This window comes from Podarcis cretensis (assembly GCF_951804945.1).
Source record: "Podarcis cretensis genome assembly, chromosome: 6".
In the NCBI taxonomy this organism is placed as follows: domain Eukaryota; kingdom Metazoa; phylum Chordata; class Lepidosauria; order Squamata; family Lacertidae; genus Podarcis; species Podarcis cretensis.
The window spans coordinates 36546968-36574403 of record NC_137175.1 but is presented as its reverse complement, the minus strand read 5'-3'; the positions used below and the strand labels follow the sequence as shown (position 1 = coordinate 36574403).

The 27436-nt window shown below is 41.6% G+C and overlaps 1 protein-coding gene and 1 long non-coding RNA gene across 2 annotated transcripts in view; one reads left to right on the top strand and one right to left on the bottom strand.

Moving 5' to 3' along the window:
• Nucleotides 1-573: 573 nt before the first annotated feature.
• Nucleotides 574-2657, bottom strand: LOC307218067. The gene is made up of 2 exons (XR_013839734.1): nucleotides 2476-2657; nucleotides 574-934 (listed from the first exon to the last, which is right to left on the bottom strand). It is a non-coding gene; the product is annotated as an uncharacterized lncRNA (long non-coding RNA).
• Nucleotides 2658-2754: 97 nt separating this feature from the next.
• Nucleotides 2755-27436, top strand: part of LRIG2 (leucine rich repeats and immunoglobulin like domains 2) — a 43276-nt gene continuing 18594 nt past the window's right edge. The window contains exons 1-5 of the mRNA XM_079978984.1: nucleotides 2755-3107; nucleotides 22107-22172; nucleotides 23850-23924; nucleotides 24543-24677; nucleotides 26021-26164. Of these exons, the coding sequence (XP_079835110.1) occupies nucleotides 2860-3107; nucleotides 22107-22172; nucleotides 23850-23924; nucleotides 24543-24677; nucleotides 26021-26164 (668 nt within the window). The 5' untranslated portion in view covers nucleotides 2755-2859. The remainder of the gene's footprint in view (nucleotides 3108-22106; nucleotides 22173-23849; nucleotides 23925-24542; nucleotides 24678-26020; nucleotides 26165-27436) is intronic.

The window sequence follows — 27436 nt, the reverse complement described above, 5'->3', positions numbered from 1 at the left end:
GTTGTGTTGCAAATACTAAAAGGTACTTGAGTCCTAAGAGTAACCCGAATAAGCACTGGTTTGTTTGTTTTCTGCTTTTGGAAAATCCAAAGACGGTAACCTTATTATACCAATATCATTTACTTTAGGGTATATTTTATTTCCAGAAGGGTAGTTGCATTAGTCTGTTGCAGCAAACACAATAAAGACTCTTGTGGTTCCTTAAAACACACACTCTCCCCACCCCCATACAGTGCTTTCTTGGTGAAAAATGAGGTACCAGTGCAAATATATTGACAAAAGTGTTGAGGGTGCTAGCATAAAATGGCTGGCATTGGGCAGCAAAAAAAGAGGTGGTGATACTCCGTAATGGTGAATAGTGTTATTTTAAAAAAGCTGTGTGGGTGTGTGGGCTTACACAGCACTGACTCTTATGGATTACAGTTTACAGCCCTCCACTGTGTATGTATTATATAGTCCATGAAAGCTTATACTACAATAAACTTGTTAGTCTTTATAGTGCCACAGACTCTTTACTTTATCCTGTGACCTATGTATTCTCTGTATTATACTGGATCAAACCAAGGCCAAACATTTATCAGTTGTTCCAAGTTTCTTAGTTCATTTTATCACACTTTATTATTGGAGAAAACTACGTATGTGCCACTGAACTTTTAAGACCACACCATTTACATGACTTTCAACAGCAGGTGTAACCCATCACAGTTTGTATCACACTTTATGTCTGAGGCCAACCCACCAAGGGCACTTGGCATCTTTCTCTTTTTCTGATTCAGTGCCAAATAAGTTCAGTTGTCTGATAGTTCTGCCCTTTCAGAACTAGCTACCAGTTTATAGGACACTTCTCCAAGTCATCCTCTCAAACTTCATAGCATTATAAGATGTTGCTGCAGGTTTAATGAACTTCACAGCCAAGATGAAAGGCGTCAGCCCTCTGTAAAAAGAAAAGGGAAAGTGTAAGTTGGTTGGAGTCTAATAAAACACACGGAGCACAACCCCTGATTAGAATCCCATCTCACTTGACACAAGAAGTGGCAACTGAGATGGCCCATAACACTTGGAGCCAGAGGCAGAAAGTATAAATGGCGCCTTCACATTGTGAAAATATTATAATAAGCTAAATAATTGGCAGTTTGATGCCCTTTAGTGGCATCTCAACCTCTGTTGCCTGAGGCAAATAACCTCACCCTGCGTAATGGTAGCACCCATTCTGACTGGCAAGAGTATGGAGAAAATACTGATTTTTTCCCAAGAAGATAAGGCCCTAACCAGGTCATTTAACAGCAGCTAGACCAGAAAGGGCTACAGATAGAATTTTTTGATGCTCTGTTATGAGAAGAAATGACAGCCTCCTCTGCAGACTCCAGGATGGATTGTGTAGCAGTGGCATCAGAAAGTGATGTGTGTGTGATATTTTTTGTGGTACAATCCATGGACACTGATACCTGCACTTTGATAGTGGTATTCGGGGGGAGGGGGTTCCTGAAGAAATCGAAAAGATCCATAGCACTGTTCAGGCCTAATGCAAGCTTGAGCAAGGGGCATATGGGTTCTACACACCAGCCCTGCTCTCAGCATTCTGTGCTTGCTGGCCTTGCATGTTCCAGCCCTCACGTGGAATGGTCTGAAGGGAGATAAGTGCATTTGTTTGGGATCACAGATAACACTGAGATAATGGGAGGGTCAGTTTACACACTGAGGGACACCCTTCATAGAGAGCTGTCCTTGGGGAGGGGGTTGAGTTCTACTTTGATGGTGGATCTGAAGAAATCTATGTAAGGGGCGGCGCTGTGGGTTAAACCACAGAACCTAGGACTTGCCGATCAGAAGGTCGGAGGTTTGAATCCGACGGGGTGAGCTCCCATTGCTTGGTGCCTGCTCCTGCCAACCTAGCAGTTCGAAAGCACATCAAAGTGCAAGTAGATAAATAGGGACCGCTCTGGCAGGAAGGTAAACGGCGTTTCTGTGCGCTGCTCTGGTTTGCCAGAAGCGGCTTAGTCATGCTGGCCACATGACCCGGAAGCTGTACACCGGCTCCCTTGACCAATAAAGCGAGATGAGCACTGCAACCCCAAAGTCGGTCACGACTGGACCTAATTGTAAGGTAAAGGCCGCTTTACCTTTATGTAAGTTCAGCAGGATCAATGCCTTAGATTCACATTTTTGCACAATGGTGACGCTGGGAAGTGCCAGGTCCCTAATTTTCATGGTTCTGTTCATAGACATGGATATAATGTGGAATTTGATGGGTGGATGTGTAGGGATTAAATATATATATAAAAACACTGGACTCCTGTATTTATGAGGAGACGGTGAGGGTCGCACAGTTTCAGGGCTGACCACATCCCTTTTATCCCGCAAGCAGGGAGCGGGATGGCGGACGAAGGGCAACGCCTAATCCCCGCAGCCCCGCTCCCATTTACTCGCGAGTAAGGCCCACTGAAAACAGTGGACTTTACTTCTGGGTAAACACACCGAGGACCGGGCTGCTGAAGGCGCTCAAGTCAACCTTGCCGCCGCCGGCGAAGGTGAGCGTAGAGGGCGGAGTTTCACCCCCCGCGGTGCAATTGCCCCGCCCTTTCCTCCGCCGACGCTCAAGCGCCTCCCTCCGGCGGCCCGAGGCGCCTCCGCGGCCCCGCCCCCTCCTCCCCCGAACGTTCTCCCAAGGCTCGGCGCGCGTGCGCAGAGCTCGGCCAGGCCCAGGATCCTCCCCTGTGGGCTCCGCTCTGCGCACGGGCACGCCGAGGGGAGCTAGCAGGGGGCGGGGCGTGCGTGAGGCCGAGCTCATAGCGGCGAGGCCTGGCTTGGCAGGGCCTTCGCGGGGGCGGGGAAGGGGGGGCAGAAAGAGAGGGACGGAGGATGCGGTGGAGCTCCGGGCCTGGCCGGGGGGCGCCGCCAATGGCGCTGTTCCCGCCGGCGGCGCTGCTGCTGCTGCTGCTTCTCCCCCTCCCGCCTCTTTTCCAAGGGGCGTCCGGGGACCCGTGCGCCGCCTCGCCTTGCTCTTGCCGGCGAGGTGTGTTGGACTGCAGCCGCCTCCGCTTGTCCGGCCGGAGCCTGGAGCAGGGCCTGCTCTCGCCTTTGCCTCGCAGCGGTGGCCCCTCCGCCCGGTGAGTAGCCTCTTTTCTGCGTCTCCCTCCTCACGTTCCCCCGCGGGGCTTTCCCCCCAGGGGCAGGAGGGTCTCCGCCCCACAGACACGGCAGGTGCTTCCACCTCCCCCTCAGTCGTCACGGGCAAAGCGGTATCCTGAGTGGGGGTTTCAGAAGTTGTCCTTTTCAGATCCTAAAGGGCAAATCTAGCCTCCCGTCTCGTTTTTTCACCTTGACGCGGGGCAAAGCTGAGCGAGGGTGGTTGTATGCGTGGATGCTGAAGGATGGGCAGGTAAGAGGATCTTGTGAATCCCTTCGCTTGCAGGTGCCAAGTTCGTGTCTCAAAACAATGGGAACTGCTTATGAGTCTTCTCTCTCCCCCTCCTAACTGGGGATTTGTGTTTGTTCGCCAAATGGTGGGACGCTCACGCGCAACTCGTTTGTGTGAAAGGATCCGCTTTGGGTTCTGCTGCTGTTACAACAGCATAGTTCGCCTGCCGGTTTCTCTTGTGCCGTATTATCGCTTATTGGAACTTTTTTCAGACAGCGTTACCACTTGGTCTTGATAAAAGTTGGCAGGAGTTGCTACTGATAGTCTGAACCTGGCCTTGGTGAATCTGTGGTATGGTCTGTTAACTTTTGCTGAACACACAAAGAAGACCAAAACACCAGTTGTGGAGTTTTGCTGTACTGGCTAAGTGTCCACAATCAGGGAAATCCGACAGTGTTGTTATTTTAAGGCAGGGGTGGAGAACCTGTGGCCTTCCAGATGTTGATGGACTCCCAACTCTCATCAGCCTAGCCAGCGTGGTTAGTAGTCATGATCAAAACTGAGGTCTGACAAAATCTGGAGAGGACACCAGTTGCTCAGCCCTGTTATCAGATGATGTTTACTTCAAGGCAGGCAGATAGGAGACTGTTTTCAGTGTCATTAAGGAGCTTATGACAGTGTTCCAAGAAGTGCTGAAGTATGTTCACTAGAAGATAAAGGACTAGGTAGTTACTGTGCTATTCCCCCATGAGTGGACCCTTTTATCATGTTACACAGATGTTACACTTGCCTGTCAGTTATCTCACTGAACATGTTGGACAGGTATCACTTAGATATTAGATATGGGTTATTGTGGAGCAATATATAAAGCTATATAGTATGACTCTTGTTTCTTTTAAAAATGGTTATTAAAGTTTGAGCATCAGTTACCATCATTATTTCTCATTGTTTCTGTTTCTGTAGTTCTGATTCCAACCTTTTCAAGAGTATCCCTTTTCTGATTGGCAAATTTGGGGCTGTCTTCATAAAAATAAGTTGCCCTGGTATTCCTTTGCTTAGTGTCTATCCACTCAAATATATATGCTGGTAGTTTTTATGTCAGTGTAGTTGTCATGAAACATGTACACCATGTTGTGCTCATTGAAAGAAAAGATGGGATATAAATGTACCAAATAAACCAATTTGACTTCTAGCAACTAATTTTGGTAATTGTAGTAGGTTGCAGGTATTGGAACTTCTCTGTGAGAAGTTCACGACCCCTTGATGAAATCACAGTACTTGGGAGAAGGACAACTGCTAAATTTAGTAGTCTTGCCTGGCTTGGGGAAGATCCTGGGATGTGTCTTTGTGTTATTCAGTGAGACACTGAAGCATCATTGATGGTTAAGGTAACCCTATGCTAAATATTGTTCTGTGTAGTCAGCTAGTATCTATAAATAGCATACCAAAGGCAAGTGAAAAAGGTAAGGTAGTGCACATTTATGTATTTGTATTGTTTTGACTTGTAAAAATGGAATCTGTTTGCAATTCATATTGTGAAAGACAGAACTGAGATTTCTTTTTGCAGTGTGGTTGCTGTTTTTGTTCCTGATGAGACTCTTCTAGTCATTGGTCATGAGCCCAGGGCTGTTTCTGACCTCTCATAGTTGGCCTTAATGCCAAGTCGTTTAATTATGAGACTACTGCTTCCTAATAATGGTATTGCTACTGACTGTGGAAGGCAGTTGCTAGTTAGGTGACTTTGAATATCTTGGGGATATTACAGTCAAGCCAGAGGAGTGTGATTTGTTTATTTTTTTGTCACACGTCTAAATCTGCACAATAAAGCAGATGATGGCTAAGCATGCCATGTACACAAGAAAAAGTATTGTGGCACTTAAAATCCAGAACTTGGATCCTATTGACATCAGTATGAAAAATTTGCCATGACTCAGTTAGGTCCTGTTGGAACGAAATGCAGCTAATTTACATAGCAATTTTAACCCTATTTAACCTGGGAATAAGCCCAGTTGAATTCAGTGGGCTTTTGAGTAGATTGCAGCCTTTAATTTAGGGACCAACAGATGTATTCCAGCATAAGATTTTGTAGACTTGAGCTCACTTTGTCAAGATGATGAAGTCTTATCCTCAGTTGGCAGATTATATATACACATGTGGGTACAGAGTTAAAAAATGATAAACAATGGGGTCTGTAACATTTCTGTGCAAAGCCCAAATGTGTACAGGCTCCTTGCTTAGAAATGTCACAGACCTTTTGCATTTTATGTCCTGTTGGCCCCACAGTTCAGAATTTCCATTAGTTTTGTATGCACGGATGTACGGGTATATGTGCATACAAATGTATTTTCCTTCACAACATGTCTTTCTAAATAAAGGAGCTGTAGCATCATTTTTTTTTTTTTTAAATTGATCTTTGGAAGAAACGGGTTGTAAGTGCGTAAAACCCCCGTTTGAAATCTGATTACTTTTCTGCATAGATGTTTATGAAGTGTATGTAATCCTTTAGTGCAGTCTAATCTTAAATCTACCATTTAAGATTCATTTTTTGATACTTCTGAATATGATGCCTAATTGATTTATCCAAATTTATAGACCATCACACATGGTGATTTCCAGGGTGTCATGAAATAAACAGCTGTTACACAAAGAATGTATGTTAGTTAAAATGGCCACTAAAAGTATTTTTTTAATAAAGCAGAAGAGCCTGGAAGTACTTAAACACAGAAGTGGTCTTACTACTTTACCTCACATGCCTGGAGAATAAGAATGCTTTAGTGGCAGAAACCTGTCAGGGTCTCTGTCTTCTCAGCTTCAAGCAATAGCATATTTGACAGTCAGACCACAACAGAGAAAGCTCTCATATACCGTACCTACCTCACTGCCTAGTGCAACAAACCTACCAACCGCAGGGTCCAGGATGAATTGTATGAGAGAAGGAGCTTTACCCGTCTTGCAGCCTGATCCTGTGCATATCTACTTGTAAGTAAATTCCACTGAATTCAGTGGGAAATGTTCCTGTGTAAGAGTTTGGGATTGCAGGCAGAAGTACATGAGATGCTTTCTGCTACTTTGCTTGATTAAGTAAATCTGGTGAACAGCTGCTAGCTGCTCTCTAAGTTTAATTGAAAAAATGTTTTTTGCTTTTAAAGGTTTAGAAAAGTGCTATCATTGCTTGTGGTTCCTGCTCTTAGAAAATGCTCTGCTACTGAGCGTGGGCTTTATTTAATCAAGATAAGAGAGCCACGTCATATGGCATTTAGCTTTCCATATTGTGTAATAAATGTGTGACTTAGTTCTGTTGTGCAAGACTTATACCAAACAGCATATAGATGGTAACACATGGAGCCCTAAAACAAAACATTACAGTGTGAAAATCCTTTGTTCAGGGTTCCAGTCTCTTCATTCCATTCCGCCCCTCCAAACCTCAACAGTTAGTCAGCATCCCATTTTCACTGAACATGCCGAGTCCTCTAGTGCTTAATCCAAGCTGCAGGAAAATCTTTTATTCATTTTTTCAACCACTTATATACTGCTTAACACTATAGTTTCTAAGTGGTGTACAAAAGGGATATAGTGGGAATAAAATGGGTTAAAGTTAACTGTAAAATCAGAAACACTTATTTAAAATACCTGCTGTAATTTTAAAAAGTCTTCATCAAGCTCCAAGAGCATACTGATGACACTTTGCTCCAAATCCTGAAGTGATTACTCTTTATGTCTTCACATGGACATTTAATACCACTGAGGACAAAATAGTGCCTGGTGGCACCTCATAATACAAATGCCAGGTGTGTCAAGAACATGCCTGCCACATTGCTCTCTGGAACCAGCCTTGCAAGTAAGATCAGAAGCACCTTAAAGCAGTGTTCCTGACACTCATCCTGCAAAATGTATGCACCTAGAATTTTGTTAGGTCTAATTTTGAATACATCATTGAACCTTACTTTTTATTTTTTACATCAATGCTTTATGATTTCTAATCCTTGTTCCCTTTTAAAAACTGTTTAATAGTTACTGTTAAACTAAACAATTTTCTTTTAGTTAATTCTGTTTTTACTTTATCACTTGATAGCCAGAGGATGATCACCATTTTCTTTTGCAAAAGCAGTCAACTTAAAAAAAAATCAGTAATATTAGCTTAGCATGGTGATAGAGACAAGAACATGCCCCTCTCCCAAGTTGAGGCAGCTGGTTCATGATGACAAACCTTCACTTGCAGTCAATACCAGCCAAGAGTTGTTGACCCTGTTCATGCTGTACAGCAGCTAATGGAGTCCACAGACTATGGTGATATTAAAAATATTTATAGCCCATCCTTCTACAGAATTGTTAGTGCTCAGGGACCTAACATTTTAAATAACAATGAAATTCAAGAGGCATCCAACATCAGAAAAAAGGCAAGTGCAGAAGATGCAACCAGTCTTTAAAATAAGATCACATAAGTATCCTGAAGAACTCAGCATGTCAAATGCCTGTTAGACTAATACTAAAACATCTTAAAGTGGCAAAAAGCAAGGAGAGAGAAGGCCAAACTGGCACCCAAGATAGGGAGTTCTGCAATCTAGACTCACTTCTGTGATCTAACCAGCTGTGCCTTGTTCACAATCAAAACATGAAGAAGATCTTCCCTAATGGATCTTAGGGTGGAGGCAAGTTGATATGGGAGGAGACAAACCCTCAGGGATCCTGAGCACATGCTGTTTATGAGTTCAATGATAATCACCAACAGTTTGAATTGTGAATAGGCAACTAGTGCAGCTGTTGTAAAACAGGTATAATATGCTCATGTAGACAAACATCAGCTAGTTTTGTTGCTGATACATTCTGGATCAACTGACGTTTCTGTAGGCTCTTCAAAGGAAGTCCCACATAGAGTGCATTGCAAAAATTAAGTCTAGTTGCAGTTGGTGCACCACTCTGAGCAGGGCAAAAGTGATAGATCCATTCACAATCTGTCAAACTGATAGTTAAATAAACCTCCAGGTTCAGAGGCATTATATAATTTACAGTATTCAGTGCTGGTGACAAACTATGGGAGAGCATTTTGCTTTTGTGCCCTGGCCATTCCCTGAAATGTATTGCTGGTTTGGATAGGCCTTTGATCTTGCTCGTCAGGGCTGCTTTTCTCTTTCCAAAGTATGTAAGGATATGTTACTTTTTTCTAACCTTTATTTGATCTGACATGCTATATATAAGATTTCATCTTGCATTATTTCACTCACCATGTTGAAGGCACACCATCAGTTCATCCATTCTTTTCCTCCTTGCCTCTCTGTCTTTTAAATAAACATATTTTTTTTCCATTCAAAATCTCCACTTGAGCTTCCAATCCATGCATTTTAACATGGTGTCCATGTGGAGAATGGATGATGGTATTGTCTTATTGTTTAACTGTGATCTGTATCTATAGCCCAGGTGTCTTTCTGGGAAAGGATTCTTCATTAACAAACAATGTCTGAGCATTATATTCCCCACCCCCAAAAAAGCATTTGCAGAGTGTGTCAAGTACTCAATTAAAGCCCATAAATTAGAAGATGTACCCTATGATGAGCTACACACACCTGTCATGTATGATCTAGTTGAGATTCCTGCATTGTAGGGGGTTGGACTAGATGACCCTCCCTCAGGGTCCCTTCCAACTCTACAACTCTATGATTCTGTGTATTTGCTAGCTCTCTGGATTGTAGGTGTAGTGTTCATTGGATTAATGCAAAGCACTCAAATCCTGAGTCTTGTACAGAAGTTTAGTTGCTTTGAGTTTTCTTATAACTAAAAGTATGGGTGTTTTTTGTGCTAGTGCAGTGTGCTTTCCTGTCTTTCCTCCCCTTGTGTGTGCCTTCAAATCTGCTCTGGAGGGTTGGGGACCGAGTCAGGAGGTGAGGGGGAGGAAAGTGGGGATCACTCAGTTGCTCCATAAGGCGTCCTTGTGGTGATGAAGTGTTATTAGGAACATAGGAAGCACCCATATACCAAATCAAACCATAGCTCAGTATTTATGCTGACAGGCAACAGTTCTCCAGGGTTTTAGGCAGATTATCTCTCATCCCTACCTGGAGATACTAGGGACTGTGCCTAGGGTCTTCTGCATGCCCTTCGAGCCACCTTGAAATAAAATAACTGTTGAACGTCTTTGAGCTCAATGATACGTACTTCAAAGTAAACATGTAAGATTTGGAATGCATATGTGTTAATTCCCTCAAATTCACTAAATTGAAGGGGTGGAGATGAGCAAGAACTCACAACCTATAAGCCGTTTGGGATTAAATCAGTTGACACCTTGAAAATAAATAGTTCTTGTATTATAGCCAAGTATTTGTCTTAATTAAATTTTAAATGTTCTTAATGCCAGTCCTAGCCAAGACAGTTTATGATTTTACAATTACTTAATCTGAAACAAAGGAAGTTCTCTTCTGTGTCCCCTCCCAATCCCCCCCCGTTTAACTCAGTATTTGGTTTCCAACAAAAAGTAGGGGGAAGGGCAAGTATATCTGGGGAGAAAAGCGGAGGAGCTACAACACAGTGTCTCCTTTTCTTGCTTGTTACATTATAAAAAATTTAGCTCAAGGCTGCTGAGCCATCTAACTCAGTATTGTCGAGTCTGGTGACGGCTCCCCAGGGTCTCAAACAGGGTCTTTCCCACCTCTGGAGATGCCAGGAATTGAACCAAGAACCTTCTGCATGTAAAGTGTGTCCCCCGTCACTGAGCAACAGCATTTCCCCATTACTATAACGTGCAGTGAATGAAACAAAACAATGATTTATCTCTTTTAAAACTATAAAGTCTGTAATTTAAAAAGTACTTGTTTTGGCAAGGGTATCGTAGCCATTCTTAAGAACATATGAAGAGCCTGCTGGATCAGGCCAGTGGCCCATCTCATCCTGTTCTCTCTAGTAGCCGTTGATTGCCTTTAGACTCATTAATTCGTTTAATTCTTTCAAAGTTGGTGGCCATCACTGTGCACTGTGTGAAGAGTTATTTTGTCAGTCCTGACTTCTCCGATGTTCAGCTTCATTGGATGTTCATGAGTTTTAGCATAATGGGAGAGGGAGAAAAGCTTTTCCTCTATCAACTTTCTCCATGCCATGCATCATTTTCTGCACTTCTATCACTTCTCCTCTTACTCACCTTTTATCTAAACTAAAAGGCTACAAATTTGACATCCTTTCCTCATAGGGGAGTTTCTCCATTCCCTTGACCATCCAACTCCACTCTTTGCAATCCCTTTTTGTTTTAACAACTGAACAACTTAGTATCATTAGCATCTTGGCCATCTCGCTGCTCACCTCTTAACCCCAGATGGTTTATGAACAAGTTAAAAAGCACAGGTCCCAGTATTGATCCTTAAGGGATTCCACTGTCTACCTCCCTCCATCAGGAACGTTGTCCATTTATTCCTGCTCTTTGCTTCCTGTTGAGCTCCTCTTGGGGAATAGGAACTACTTATTTATTATTTCATGATTGCCGAAGAATTGATGCTTTTGAATTATGGTGCTGGAGGAGACTCTTGAGAGTCCCATGGACTGCAAGAAGATGAAACCTATCCATTCTTAAGGAAATCACCCCTGAGTGCTCACTGGAAGGACAGATCATGAAGCTGAGGCTCCAATACTTTGGCCACCTCATGAGAAGAGAAGACTCCCTGGAAAAGACCCTATGTTGGGAAAGATTGAGGGCACAAGGAGAAGGGGATGACAGAGGACGAGATGGTTAGATAGTGTTCTCGAAGCTACCAGAATGAGTTTGACCAAACTGCAAGAGGCAGTGGAAGACAGGAGTGCCAGGCGTGCTCTGGTCCAGGGGGTCATGAAGAGTCGGACACAACTAAACGACTAAACAACAACAACAACAAACTTACTTGGGGGTCTGTTGAAAGCTTTTTTTAAAGTGCACATACATAATATCAAGTAGATCACTTCTTCCTATTATGCTTGTTGATACTGTAAAAGAACTCTAATAGGTTAGTGAGACAGGGCTTACCCTTGTGGAAGCCATGCTGGCTGTGCTTCAGCAAGGCTTATTCTTCTGTATATTTGGTGATTTTGTCTCTAACAGTGCATTTTGTCAGACGTTAAGCTGTATGGCCTGTAATTTTTCAGGAAAGCCCCCCCCCCCCCGATTCCTTTTTTTAAAAATGGTGTTACATTGGCTGTTTCCAGTCCCTGGGTATGGAGGCTGAACTGAGGAAGGGTTGTTTTCCACGTGGCGTATTGAATCATGTGAGAACCTTGCTTTCATTCTGAAGTGGTACAAATAGACCAGAGTTACATTTTGGTTCCTTAACACTTCATGATAATTCAGAAAATAAGTGTAGTTCCTGATGGAATTCAAGTGAAACAGTAGGCTTTATTAAACAAGATACTCCTGCTTTAATTCTACAAAGCAGACTGGGTAGACCAGTCCCAGTACTGAAATTATCTTATTTGTGTTGTAACTGCCTATCAACACAATCATCAGTATACAATTGTGGTATATTCAACAGTTCTCTCACACTGACATGGGTTTCTATCATCATTCTCTAAGAAGCTGAAAAACTATTTTGCATCAACTACTAGACATTTGATCATTCAAAACCATCCGCACTGTCAAAATGTGAGAATTTTCATGTAAATTGTAACTTTAAAAGTTAATCCTTTTTTCCCCTCAAAACAAAATAAAAAAATTCCTTCCAGTAACACCTTAAAGACCAACTAAGTTTCTCACTCAAAACATGCTAGCTAGGAAATGCTCTGCCTGTGGTACCTATGAAGTTGAGCTTAATATTACTTAAGTGCACTAATAATGTTCCACCATTTATTACATTTAACAAGCCTTTCAAGTCTCTTCCAGGTTACATGTAAGCCTTTGCCAAGAAAAATGGTTTCCTCATCAAGAATAAGTGAGGTGTTTCGTTAGGAAAACAAAAGAAAATCTTTACTTGACATTTGTAATGAGAGCAGATTTTTAGCTTTTCCAAAAAACAACAACAACAAAAAACCCTTATGTCCAAGCAGGCAAAGGATTGTGTATACAGACCAGCTTAGCAGCAAATACAGTGAGAAGGTGGGGTTCTCATGTTATGCAATCTTCAAAGTGCTGTAAATAACAGCATGGGTACATTCATTGTGATTGTGGAGTATTTTGACAAATAGCAAGTTAATAGTGTGTAAAATTATTACTTTTCACTTGAATTGGTCTATAGTAGGTTTTCAAAGACAAAAATCAGTTGCCAGATGTCATACTTTATTGTGATGTGGGGCATGAGGGCTTTGTTTGCCCTTGGCACATCTGCCCATTAGTTCATAACTCGCAGAACAGAACCTCAGGGGATTTTGTTGGCAGTTTCTGTTGGCATAGTGGTGAAAGATACCATAGGCTGTTTTTCTAGGGCTGAATTATGAATCATTCATGGCAAAGGAAAATAGCAAGTTGGATACCCCCATGGGGGTAGCTTTGTGCTAATAGCTGATGCAGTCAAACAGGCTCTGTGGTGGGGTATTCAATATAATCAAAGTGATTACTATTTTCTCTTCCATTTCTAACCAATCTGTCACCCTTTAGAGTGTTGCTTACAAGTGCCAAGTGAAGCCTTGCAGTGTCAAAATAAAAATGTGCTCAGTGTAGAACAAATGTCTAGAAATGTTTAACATAGCAAACCTTTAAAACTTCATAGGAATAATAATTTTAAAAATATTAATGGTAACTGAGTGGTGCTAGATGCATGGCTGGTAGTGATTCTGAGGAGTTTTCCATAAAGCATACGTGGCTGGCTGCATTTCTGCAGTCATATGCAGATTCCTAGGTGGATGAAAATGATACCACTCCAAGTTCCAAGGTTGCCACTCATCCCTTTCACAAGCCCAAGAAAGCACAGCTAGCCAGAGGAATAATTTTATGCAAGCATCTTCTAAATGATATGGGCATGATAATGAATGCTGTGTAGCAGACTTTCTCAACCTGTACATAGTGCAAACTGCTGCTTAATAATATTATCCGAAAGTTCTACCCTATTTGCAGTTAACTAATAACTATAGCAACTGCTCACTTGGAGCAGTATTATTAGAAAGTCATTTCTGTTGACTCTGGAAATGATGATCTAATACCATACATCAAGCCAGATACTTTGCTGACACTGACTTAATGTTAGAAACCTATGGTGTCAGTTTGACCTTCTTGAAAGAGGAGACTTTTGACATCAGGCAGCTGTACCATTAATCTGGGTCTAGAAGCTGCAAACAGAAGGAAATTGGCAATGCAGTTTGAATTTCTGTGCAGCTAAGACAATCCCTGATCCCTTTTTGCCCTCGTATAGGTTGTGGTTTTTGGATGGGCACTGATTAAGCATGAAAGGTTGCTAAAACCTTTTTCTTTTTACCATAAGTGATGATGGTGGGACAAAGATGTGATTAGCTCTGTGAGGGTGCCTCAAGTCTGCTGGAGTCTGTTCTAGGTCTTAATGTTGCGAAGCTGTATCTATAAAGTCACTGTGAGTATTTGTGTGCCTCTCTTATTTGCTGCTTCCCTCTGAAACATCTGCATTTTCACTAACATCACTTCTGGCACCAAGGAGCTAATGTTCTTCCCTCATTCATTGCCTCAGGGACCCATTCTAGTGTGAACAAGTCCCTAGTCAGCAATGCTTTTTTCCTACTGTGAAGCATGAGCCTGAAGGAAGGTACAGTTTCTGTGGCAATTTCATACTGTGGAAGAAATACAAAAATGAAGGCCCCACTTGAAGTTTACAAATATAGCACAGTTACAGATTGCAGCACAGTTTTGTAGATGTCTTTGCCAAAGTCTGTAATAGCACCATTAATGTGTAATTGGTGTTCTAAGTGTTCCAAGCTAATATTTGAAGAGTAATGGGGTTTTTAAAAAACAAAACAAAAACCCTGCTGCCCTTGTTTTGATTGCTGAGGAAGGAAAGATCATCTACACTTCTCTGCTACTTTGTAAAATTCAGACCTAACTGCTTCAAAAACGTGCTGTGATTCTTCATACCTTCCCTGAATTATTTACAGCTTCATGGTACCGAACAGCTACATTAACAGCACCTCTGACTACATGATACTGGTATTTTAATAATTCATTGCTTACTACAGCTGAATCCCTGTAGACTAGAATATGTAGATGCTTGGTTTATAACAGCAGTAAAAGACAAACCGCTTTCCCTGCTGAGACCAGCGTTAGTGTATTTTTCCTGTTGATAGTCTCATAGTATGTATAGTATTGAAAAACAGAAGAGAAGACAGTTTTAACGGGCTTTGTCCATAAAATTTCATGCTAGTATCCTATCTTTTTCCTCCCTCCAGCCTCTTGTTTATTTCAGGAGTCCCTCCTGAACAATGTTTGATAGGAGGGTATTGGATGATTCTCATCCCAGCAGCAACCCATCCCATATTGTCAATGAGAGCCCTCTATTCTCTACCTCCTACAGAGGCTTTTTAGAAGACAAATGAGAGAACGGGAAAGTTTACTGATGCGAATTTCCTTATGTTTACTTACCTTAGGATTCAGGCTCTATATTAGAATCCAGCTAGGCTGGATCTAAGCATTTCCAGAAGCTTAAAGATACTATATTACCTTTTTGTATGTAAAGCAGGGTGGATAAAAATCAATGATTAAAAATAATCAGATTTTAAAAATTGGATTTTTTAAAAATTGGATTTTAAAAATAAAATGCTTTTGGAGGAAAGAATCTTTATAAAGATAGTTTTCTATTTAAGTTACATTATAGTCCAAAGGCTATTCATCAGGAAATAAGGATTAGTTTTAAGTTTTTCATGTGTGCTAAAACTCAGTCTCTTAAAAAATAATAATTGTTTAATCACATCAGTTAACAAACATGGATACATATGCTATAATGTTAAATACCTGTTTTTTTTGCACCATAACACTCACTTTTTTCCTCCTAAAAAGTAAGGGGAAATGTCTGTGCGTGTTATGGAGGGAATGCCCATGGGTGGCATGCCTACGGATTTTTCTCCTCTAAAAACTACGTGCGTGTTATGGTCGGGTGCGTGTTATAGAGCGAAAAATATGGTAAATTGTTTAAATTGTTATTAAGGAAATGATTATTTTTCTCCTTCCAATAAAGTACAGGAAAAGTTGTCCAAATATAAACAGTTAACCTATTAAACCTCACAATAATTTAATAATTATCTGTCTATGTATTTCTAATAGTATAACCAAATCAGTAATTTTTGATATAACTATAAAAACTACTCTGAAAATTTATTATTCCAAAAATGAAACCTTTCTGTGGTTGTAAATATTAAGATGATACCAGGAAGAATAGATCTTTCGGTAAAAAAATGATTTAAATCAAGTCTTACTGACTAGTGATTAAAATCATGAATAAAATTGATTGCATTTAAATCAAATTCACCCTGGTGTAAAGTACTTTAATGACTTAAAAAACCTGACACGAGTAATTTTCCATTTCCATTATACAGTAACAAAAATTGTTTCACTTTTGTGGTTTGTTTTCTATACAGTAAAACTTTGTGACAGGGGAAGGCTTTCTCTTTAGAGATTTCTTAATTGCCTTTTGTTTGTTTGTTTTGCAACTCTCCATGAAATCCCTATTGTAGACAGGTGTAACTAGATTTTATTAAGGCAGCTGTACCCTCCTATACAGGTTTCAGTTATACTTATTTTAGCAAAGATATATCTGCTTGATCTTGTAGTCAGCCCTTCAGAGTCCACCAGCTAATGTCTTTGCCAAAGCAAAAAAAACAGAAGCCTACAAGATAAACAACCAGCCGTGTAGCGACTTATTTTCCAGATTCATGTCATAAAGTTATAAGTGGTTGTGACCTAATGACAAAATAGATTGCTTGATTAAGGACACTAGAACAGCCTGCTGCATCAGAAAAATGGCCCATCTGGCATCCTAGTCTCAGAGTGGCCAACCGGATGCCCCAAAGTAACAACTCTCTCCTCACTTGCGATTCCCAGCACCTGGCATTCAGAAGCACTCTGCCTCTAACAGTAGAGGTAGATCAGATTCAGGTAGGTAGCCGTGTTGGTCTGACACAGTCGAAACAAATACAAAAATTGTCCAGTAGCACCTTAGAGACCAACTAAGTTTGTATAAGCTTTCCTGTGCATGCACACTTCTTCAGATACCTTCTTCAGATACCCAGTAGAGGTAGAACAGTTAAGCAGCAAAACTCGAGTCAGCTTTTTGTTTCCATTTAAGGTTATTATGAATTTCTTACTTGCCTTAGCATGACTTTTGTATGCTCTGACATGTTTGGAAAGGTGAGGGGAAAATCATCTGTTTGAATATGATTATCACTTTGTTCCTAACCAGTTATTGATTGCTTCATATAACAAGGTGCAGTTATTTTTGCCTAATATGCATGTTGCTTTTGCAACACAAGCAGCAGAGCTGCCTTTGGAAAACCTGTTTGTTGTTACTTTTACTTCTGTCTGTTTAAAACATTACTAGCTAAATGTTGTGATGTCATGATGGTGTGGCAGGTTTCTGGATTACAGTATAATTCAAAATATGAAGCTGGTCATTGCAAGATTTGGTAGAAAGAATAACAGGGTAAATTATTTTGAGGAAATGTTCCACATGTTTCATTACTAACCTGACAGTGGTGTGTGGTGTGCTCCTAATTGTCCACTAAGTTGCTTTGTAGTAAAGGGATGTATCAGACTAACTAAGCCATATTTAAGAGTAGTGTGAATTTATGACTCATGACTAACTTAAGTCCATTATTTCAATTGGTCTACTCCAAGAATGACATAATTTGACATAACTCAAAGGTTGAAAGTTCAAAGCAGCAAATTTGTATCCTCTTGAGTCTGCTCAAACCAGATTTTTTTTTTAAAAAAACCCACAATTAATGAGAATTTATTTTTGATCTTCTGTCTCCTGTTTTGGTGTAGCACCTCCATTATAGCAATAATAATATTGCATCTTAAAAAGAGAGGTGCTATAAAATGTAAGTAGCAGGTTCTGTTATTAGCTAGGGGACAAAGCTTTTAGAAAAAATAAGGGAGAAATAGCTACTACAGTGGTGCCTCGCAAGACGAAATTAATTCGTTCCACAGGTTTTTTCGTCTTGCGAGTTTTTCGTCTTGCGAAGCACGGTTTCCCATAGGAACGCATTGAAAATCAATTAATGCGTTCCTAGGGAGACCGCCTTCAGACCAGATCCGGGGACAGTCTGTCCCCGGACCTCTTCTGAAGGCTGGCGGGGGGAGAAGGACTTTTCTCCCCACCGCCAGCCTTCAGAACAGCCTTCTGGAGGCTGGCGGTGGGAAGAAAAGCCCTTCTCCCGCCACCAGCCTTGAGAAGAGTTCCTGCAGGGCTGCCTAGGCTGCGGATAGCAGCCTGCTGCCCGGTGCGAGGGACGCTCTGAAGCAGAGTGCCCCTCGCGCGGGGCAGACATCTGCAGCTTGGGGAGCCCTGCGGGGAACTCTTCTGAAGGCTGGAGGCGGGAGAAGGGCTTTTCTTCCCACCGCCAGCCTTCAGAACAGCCTTCTGAATGTTGGCGGTGGGGAGGAAAACCTTCCTCCCACCGCAAGCCCCGGGAACAGAGGAGAATTGCTGTGCGCCTTCTCCTCTGTTCCCGGACCTGTCCTGAAGGCTTGTGGTGGGAGGAGGGCTTTCCTCCCCACCACCAACATTCAGAAGGCTGTTCTGAAGGTTGGCGGTGGGGAGGAAAAACCCTCCTCCCACCGCAAGCCCCGGACCTCTGTTCCCGGACCTCCCACCGCAAGACTTCAGGACAGGTGCTGCGCTTCCCCGCTGTCCCCGGAGATTTCCCTATGGGCTTTCGTCTTGCGAAGCAAGCCCATAGGGAAATTCGTCTTGCGAAGCCGCTAAAAAATCGGAAAACCCTTTCGTCTTGCGGGTTTTTCGTTTAGCGAGGCATTCGTCTTGCGGGGCACCACTGTACTTCATCGATAGATAGGTATGGCTGACTAGCTGGGCCGGAACTTTCTGTTTTAATGGAGATATTGTTCAGACATGCCAGCGTCTGTCAACAGTTCGGTCATTCTGACAAGATAAACTGCTTGCCATCTTTGTTATCTGGACTGTTTCATAAACTTGCTCTAGGTGCCAACCCTGCTCTCTCACATACTGTGCTTGAGCTGTCAGCACAAGCAACCTGGGTCTCATCTCCTTTCTGGAAGAGAGCCAAAATGCATTAACAAGGTAAAAATAGAAGTCTGCTTTGATTATTGTATGTTTGTAGTTGTTTTAGGAGCGCCAGTTTTAGGCCCAAGGTCTCACTCTTAAGAATCAGCAGGGAAATTGTTCTTGCAATAAGAAACAGCAACCTAGTGCCCCTTTGAAAGTTCAGGTTAGAACCTTCCATAAAATGCATACAATCATGCTGATGTTGACAGAATAAGTTTCTTTTTTATTCAACTTTCAGAGCATTATTATTATTAATAATAATTTCAGTTCTATACTGCTTTATATTTTAAAGAACAAAATCTCGAGTGGTTTGCAACACATTAAAACATCAAATAAAACATTAATGAAGAAAGTAAAATATAAAATTACATTCAGAGCAACATATTAGCAGGAAACGAAAATATTATCTAAACAGCAAAGTTAACAAAACAAAAAAACATTTCAAAAGAAAACATTACTTAAAGGAAGCCAGTTAGAAAATGCACATTTAAAACAACATAATTAACAAGAGAATAAAATATTATCATAACCATTGAGCATATCTGCTGCTGTTACTGCTAAACCTGCCATGGCAGGTGGCAGCTGAGGCTTAATGACTTTGGTCTGTACCAAGATGGTATCTGTCCACTTCAGCAGTCTCAGCTTTTGTAGCTGGAGTCAGTCAGGGTCTTGCCCTCCTAGGCCAGGTGGGAAAAGGCCTGCAAGGCAGGGAGCAGGTCTCCTAGGACTCACAGCCAATAGGTTTCCCAAATACAGTATATTATCACAGGGATAGTTAACGTGGTGTCCACCACACATTTACTGGACTTCAGTTCCCAAAGTCCCTGACCATTGGCCATACTAGCAGGGGCACCACCTTGGCTATATATGTATTTACCATAATATTCCATGTTACAGTTCTGTCTTTTGTGAATATTGTAAATTCCAGGCAAATCTTGTAAATGTTCAAAAACTTACATCTACCTAATCATGACACTCAGCATTTATAACGTAAATTGAATAAAACATTAACAATTTTTTAACAGTTAAAAATTCATCTTGGCGTGGTTGGCATTCATGTGCAAATGTAAACATTCACCAGATTTTTAGACACTTGCTGTAACACTCAAATAATATTGGCTACATAAGATTTAGTAGAAAGGTGTGCATGTTTTCTGAAAGCTTTCAGTTAGGTTATAAACCTTGCTTTAATGAAGTCACCATGTCAGTGTTGAATATTTTGACTGGATATGTATGGTGCCCCACCTGTCAACTCTGGTATGGTTTGGATGTTTAAGTTCCTCTTGATTTCTTAACATGATTCCTTGCATAAAGCTTTACCTACCTCAAAATGGTTTGCCAGAGTGGTGGTGGGATATATATAGAAAGGAGAATTCCCTGGATTCTAAGATCCAGTTTGGGAGCAAGTATGTTTTGGTGAAAGAACCCCAGGAGAGATTTAAAATCATAAAATACGCAGCAAAATAAAGTGTGGAAATATAGGCTGTTTCACCTTTAAAACATGCCCTTCCAAGTTCCTTCCAAAGTTTCCCACTTCCCCTAGCACAGAAAAAGACCACACGTTTGGTAAGTTCATGTGTTACTTAGACTTAACCATGTTGTTTGTATGAGGCTGGTAATCCTACAAAAATTATGTCTCATAGGAAAAGTACACGTCAGAAATAATTTATATATCTGATATAATCTTTTGACATGTGGTGTGATATAAAACAAATGGCCAGCCATATGAAGTATCAGAGTACAGGCCCACAAGAACTTTATCGTGTAAGGAACTGCATGTTTGAATTGATTCTGGTATTGGGTTATTTTAATTTATATTGTGTTAATTAAATAAAAATAGTCTAGTGTGCCTTCAACAGTTTCTGCCCACAAATAATAGTTGAGACTATTGTTCATAGTAAGTAACTTGAAGATGCAGCTTACTACTTTTGATACACAGTATCAGTCAGTTTGTCAATTCCTGCTATTTCCTGAACTTTGATTAGTCACTTTCTATTGTTGAGCCCATTCACCTCTTGTTCAAGCAGTACATTCTGGAGTAATATCATAATTATAAGTAGTATTTCTGATTTATCTCAGGTTCTTCTTTAACCAGGTCTTTGACAGATTGATATTCTACAGCCTTTTAAATGTGTTTGTGGGAGGGGTTATTATTTTGTTGTTTTTGTTTTAACTATTTATTTGTGCCTTTGCATTGTATTTTTATCTTGCGAACTGCCCTGTGATCTTCTAATGACAGCTCCATAAAATGTGTTTCTCTACTTAAAAATTTCAACCTGTGTTCACTTCAGATATACTGTAATAGTATTTTATTTTCTTTCATAGAAGCTAATATTGAAAAATGTGAGAGATTATATCCCTATAGTCAAATCTGAAATATTTTGTTGTAAATCCTGATTCTACTGTAAGTCAGGTGACTTATTTTGCAAGTCAGGTGACTTATTTTTAAAAACATTGTATATAACTGAGACTATATTCTTTACATTCCTCCCACACTTATGTCTTGCAGTATGTTAAAAGGTCTTAGTTAACTCAGAATTTCCAGTATGTTGACTGCTTAATAGTATTTAATAATATAATATTGCTAATTTAAGCTTTTTCCAATTAATACTTGTGTTATCTTGGCAAATCTTGACAAATTAGTCTTTTTCTCAATAGGTTTGTTTCATTATTCCCCCAAGCAAAAGTTGATATATTTTGGCTTATTTTGTATTTATCTCAACACTTTAGCAGTTGATTTGGAGCTGACATTTGTCTCAGATACATTTTACATTTAATTTCTTCAATCCGTTTTAAAGCTGATATAGGGAGTGCAATAGATGCTTGTTCTATTCAGTAATTGGTAATTTATCCAGGTGGCACCTGTCCAATTAGGATATCACAAGCAATCTGGGTTCGTTTCTAAAACATCTAGAACATCTAAAACATACTAGCGGAAAACCATGTTCTATCTAAGCAGTCTATTCAGTCAGTTGTATAAAAGAACCAAGAGTGCCATGATCCATGTTATCAGTGTAGATTAGTTTGCCCAATTTGATATCTTTTAACCAAACTATCATACTTTTAGTCAGAATATTTAAAGCATATTTCCCCCCGTCCCCCTTTTAATGAGCATTTCCAGTGTATTAGGACTTTGTACTACTAGTTTGAAGTACAGATTGGCATGTGCTGGTTGCTCAGGACTAGATAACTTGGATGAATTTTTGAATTAAAAGCTGCAGATGTGAGACTAGAAGATTCTCTGTCTCTTTGGTGTAACGTTAGATTGTATGTACTCAATTTGCAAATACAGTGGTATCTCGGGTTACAGATGCTTCAGGTTACATACGCTTCAGGTTCCAGACTCCTCTAACCCAGAAATAGTACCTCTTTGCTTCAGGATGAGAACAGAAATCGTGCGGCGGCGGTGCGGCGGCAGTGGGAGGCCCCATTAGCTAAAGTGGTACCTCAGGTTAAGAACAGTTTCAGGTTAAGAATGGACCTCCGGAACGAATTAAGTTCTTAACCCAAGGTACCACTGTACCTCTACCATCGTTGAAGTTTTATAAATTTAGTTTTATACTGTCTGAACTATTTATAATCTTGAAATTTCCTTTTTCCATCCTCAGAGATTTGAGTCATTTATTATCTTCTAACTGGAGCATTGATTCATCGGGTCAAACACTACAAGAAGTGTAAGTTCTTCTAGCTATATTGTAATACGCCATGGGTTTGTTTTGGTGGTAGGCATAGTAATGTAATTTCCGTCAGCAAACAGCTGAGCTGCCGTAATATTACAGGGGGACAGAACAGGCAGAGGTTTAAGAAAGGAGAAATAGAAAAAATGGGCTAAGCAGAGAGGGATGGCCAGCCCGGTGCCCTCAATTGTTGCTAGACTCCCACCTCCCATCAGCCCCAGCCAGTATGTCCAGTGGTCAGTGCCGATGAGTGTTGTAGTCCTGACAATATATTGAGGGCACCAGTTGCCTGTCTTTTTGACAGTAGGGTTGGCTCAGGGAACAACCCAGAGGGAGGGTCCCAGGAAGGGAAGCTGTTTAGAAGATGTAAATGTGGCAGGAACTATAGAAGGTTGTCATCTGAATACTGATATTAATCGATCAGCATAATCTTTGGCTGTATCCCTCTAGTCATTATAAATGCTTTAGATTGAAGGTGAATAGTGTTGATTTCGACACAACATTACATATATTTTTTCATAAGCAAGTTCCATTGTCTTCAGTGGGTTTACTTCCAGGTCAGGATATGTAGATTTGTAGCTTTGGAGTGCTGTGGTGAATTTTTAAAATCTTTAATCCTAAATGTTGTGACTTGCTTCTGAGACCTTGGCAAACTACAGTTAGTTGGGAGTGTGCGCTTTTTGTTGCACTTCCATTGCTTAATTTCTGATTATTAAGATAGAAATAGTAGTGCTGTGTTGTTGGGAATTTTGTTAATTTTGACTTCAAGATTTAGCAATAATTTCGACTCCCAAATATTTGCATGCTCAAGCGTCTTCAGAAAACAGTAGAGATACTATATTTATGAACTTCAGGAGATTTTAGGTGTCAACAGCTCCTGGGATGCCCATCAGGGAAGGCAAATCTATAATCTAAATAGTCATATTTTAATCTTCAGAATCTTTTATATGAACATCATACCTTTACTTTTCATTGATAAGGTATATCACGGTCATTTTTATAGTACTACTAATATTGGGACGCAGGTGGCGCTGTGGGTTAAAGCCTCAGCGCCTAGGGCTTGCCGATCGAAAGGTCGGCGGTTCGAATCCCTGCGGCGGGGTGCGCTCCCGCTGCTCGGTCCCAGCGCCTGCCAACCTAGCAGTTCGAAAGCACCTCCGGGTGCAAGTAGATAAATAGGGACCGCTTACCAGCGGGAAGGTAAACGGCGTTTCCAGGTGCGGCTCTGGCTCTGGCTTTGGCTCTGGCTAGAGCAGCGATGTCACGCTGGCCACGTGACCTGGAAGTGTCTCCGTACAGCGCTGGCCCCTGGCCTCTTAAGTGAGATGGGCGCACAACCCCAGAGTCTGTCAAGACTGGCCCGTACGGGCAGGGGTACCTTTACCTTTACCTTACTACTAATCTTGCTAGCTGAATTCTTCGCCCAGCCATGATGATTGAAATTCTTGGTTTTGCTAATTTAAGTAAAACACTTATGTGCTCTGAATTGCTTAGCTTTCCAGACTTGTAATTATGTTCATAGTTGAGGAATATGCTAGCTTTGTGTTTTGCAGGTGTCAAACCAGCGTGAAAGGGTTGTGATGATATTTAAATACGTACAGTGTTTAGGTTACCCTTTGTCTTTTATTGACCATCTATATATTCGAAGTGCCAGTAAAGGAATCTCTCTTTCAGAAAAATGAATTACAATGAGCTAACTGACATTCCGTACTTTGGTGAATTGACTTCTAATATCACGCAACTCTCGCTGTAAGTAAATATTTATGGGTTTTTTAAATCTGCAGTTGAGCATGAGCAGTGCACAAACATTGACTGGTGGGAACATTGTTAAAGGAAATTGAAGCATGCACTTGAGGTTTTTTAATGTTTGATGTTTTGTTCATGTTTTTATATATACTGTAAGCTGCCCAGAGTGGCTGGGTATGGGCAGGGTATTATTATTATTATTATTATTATTATTATTATTTATTCAGTGTAAATCTATGTATGAAGTATTGTATGTCTTTACATTACAAAACGCCAGTTAATAGCAGAATAATGTCCATAATCTTTCTAACTTGCCCATCTGATTACTCTGACTTTTGTTACATTGTGTCCCTGGACAGTGGGCTGTTCAGTTAAGTTGTTCTGGAATCATAATTCCCAAAGAGAAATGTTCTATCCCTTGATGCTTTGCTGTAAACTCAACCTTACACCCATACTAAGAGAATGAGGTTCAGCTTTCAACTGGCTGTTTAAACCAGATTCCTACAGGCATCAAAATAACTTCCGTGTGTCGCATTAGAGACACATTGCATTAGCCTAAAATATTTTAAATTTTGCTGCTGAACTTCAGAAATGGTCTAGCACTTTTCTTTCTCTTTTTAGAGTGCATAATACAATCTCCGAGATTGTCCCTGATCAGCTACAGCATTACATTTCCTTGGAGAACCTTGACCTCAGCTCTAACCTAATCTCTGAAATCAAAGCCTCTTCATTCCCACGGATGCAGCTGAAGTATCTGTAAGTAGGAGGAGGTTGCTAACCTGCTATGTTGAAAGCACATACTTTAACATCTGTATATCCATCTTCAACACCTTTCCCAAAGGATTCAAGAAGTGGCATGGAATGCTGTGCAACAGAATTCTTTTAATGTTTCATCTTCACATAACTTCTCAACAGCAGAATGATTTCTGAAACAAAGTTATAAATCTGTTCTGATTACTAATATGGTCAGGAAATGCTATAGTTTCATAATTCAAGGTCTTGTAACTGAGTCCCTCTGGATTGCAGGAACATGCAGTTCTGTTTGCTGGAGGGGGTAAGGAGGATGAACATGATAAATGTTTATATAATTGTTCATGGTGTGGATTACTCAACTGAAATTGATTTACACTTGATCAGGGGTTGCCAATGTTTTCTGATGAGTGGGCTCATTTTGAATTTTGAGAGAGGGCACCAGTTACAAAATGGCTGCCATGGAGGCAGCATGGCATAACACAAAATGGCTGCTGCGTGGAGTGTGGCATGACACAACCTCAATAACCTCATTCTTACCCGGGGAAGTCAGCTATGTCCTGCTGGTGCTGATTATGGAGAACACACACAAACACAGATGCTATTTCTGTCTAATAACACCAGGGAACATTCCTCAGCACCAGGGAAAATATACAGCATAGCCAAACCACTCCAATTTCACGGAGATCACTTGTAAGGCACCTTCACATTTTGCTCCAAAACTACTTTATAGGAGGACTAGAGACTTAGGGTTGTTTTTTTTTAATGGAATCTGGGGCATCTGCTCAGGGGCACCACTGGAAGCTTTCATGGGTGGCATGACACCCACAGGTGTTGGGTTGGTAACCCCACACTAGATTCAAACAGACATAAAGAAGTGGAAATTAGTTCTCCCCAGGAGGCATTGATGACCACCAACTTGAATGGCCTTAAAATAGTATTAGACACATTCATGGAGAAGAGGGCTATTAGTGGCTACCTCCACAGTTGGAGGCAGCAGTGTTCCCAGATACCAGTTGCTAGAAACCAAGGGAGGGGAGAGTGCCCATCTGCTCACTGGTTTCTTACAGGAATTAGGTTGGCTACTGTGATAACAGGATGCTAGAATAGATGGGCCCTTGGCCTGATCCAGCAGGCTCTTCTTATATTCTTATGTACATAATTGTGCTTGATTAGCTCTTGACGTAGCCACTCAGGATCAGTGAAATAACCTTCAATAAACTTTCTCCTTTTTGAAACTGGGCTTCCTCGAGGGAAGGAGTAGCAGCTCCTTTGAAATTATTGTGTAGTTTGTCAAGCAGGATTCAATTATATAAAGCTGTGTGTTCCTTTTGACTGTGCTTTAACAGGAATCTGAGCAACAACAGAATCACTACTCTGGAAACAGGCTGTTTCGATAACTTAACCAGCTTCTTAATCGTTTTGAAACTAAACAGAAACAGAATAAGCATGATTCCACTGAAGACCTTCAGGTTGCCTCATGTACAGTTATTGTAAGTGATTATACCCTATTATCAGTTCTGAACCTTTATGCTGAATATGCCAAGCACTGTTAGCAACAGGACTTAGGGTGTGGGTGCTGCTGTTCTTCACTCACTGGACTGGAACAGGGTCAGGAGGAGCGCTAGGTCACCAGTGGTGTCCACCCTGCAGGTGCAGGCACATCTGCAGGGTTGCCACTGCTGCTGCCAACCAGAGTTGGCAGGATGGGGACAATTCATTCTGCCCCACCCTGCCAACTGGCTTGGAGGGCACTGCTACCATGCCACCCCCTCATTTGCTACTGCTAATCGCTATCAAAAAGATGTGTGTCAGGGGCTCAGGAGCAGAAGCACAGGGAAGAGGGGAGATGGAGAGCGAAGGGGAAGAATCTGAGGGCAGCGTAGGAGAAGATGACAGTGGCCCGAGAGATTCCATGAGCCTCTCCAGCGAATTGGAAGATTCACAGAAGGGGGCGCCGGTGGCCAGGGCAAGGGGGGTCCCAAGGGGGACACTCCAGAAGCAAGGGGCCAGCGGGGACTCCCAGAGCAGCAGTTGGAGATCAGGACCAGCTTCCCCACCTGAGCATAGTGGGGGGGAAGAGTCCCAGGTATCGGGGGTAGCGTCTCCCCCAGCAGGGAGAGAAGAGGAGTCAGGGCTGACCACGCCTCCATCGGAGAGTCAGGCAACAGAGGGGAGGTCAGGTCCAGCTAGTATCCCGGAAGAGGGAAGCAGTGACAGAAGCAGTGTAACGGTCAGGAGGAAGGTCACTGGGTTGGCGCGAGAGCCAAGTTCAAAAGTACAGGCGCGCAGGGCAGCAGAGAACGAGGATTGGGAACCAGGTCCTAAAGCCCGCCGGAGACAGGGGGAGGAGTCAGGGGACTCAGCGTCAGAAGAGTCCAGAAAGGGGAATGCCCCAGCGGACAGGAGGACTCAGAGGAGAAGAGAGCAGAGGAAGAGGTGGAGCAGAGCTAGAATCTTAAACTGGTGTCAGGGGGGAGGAGATTCAGACGGAACTTCGGCGGTCTAGGGGTTAAGACGTAGAGCTGCGCGCTACGGCTTTGGAATGGAAACTGAACTTCAATAAAGACTTTTGTATATAACGACGACCTGGCGTTGGTCCTCTGTGAGCTGGGACCTTGGGCAGCTCTGACAATGTGAGATTAAATATATCTTTGCATTTTATGTGCACATTTTTTTAAAGAATGAAAGTAGCCTCCAGTGGGATAATCATCACTGCAGGAGGTGGGGAGGGCAAGTTCAAGCAATTCCATCCATGCTGTGGT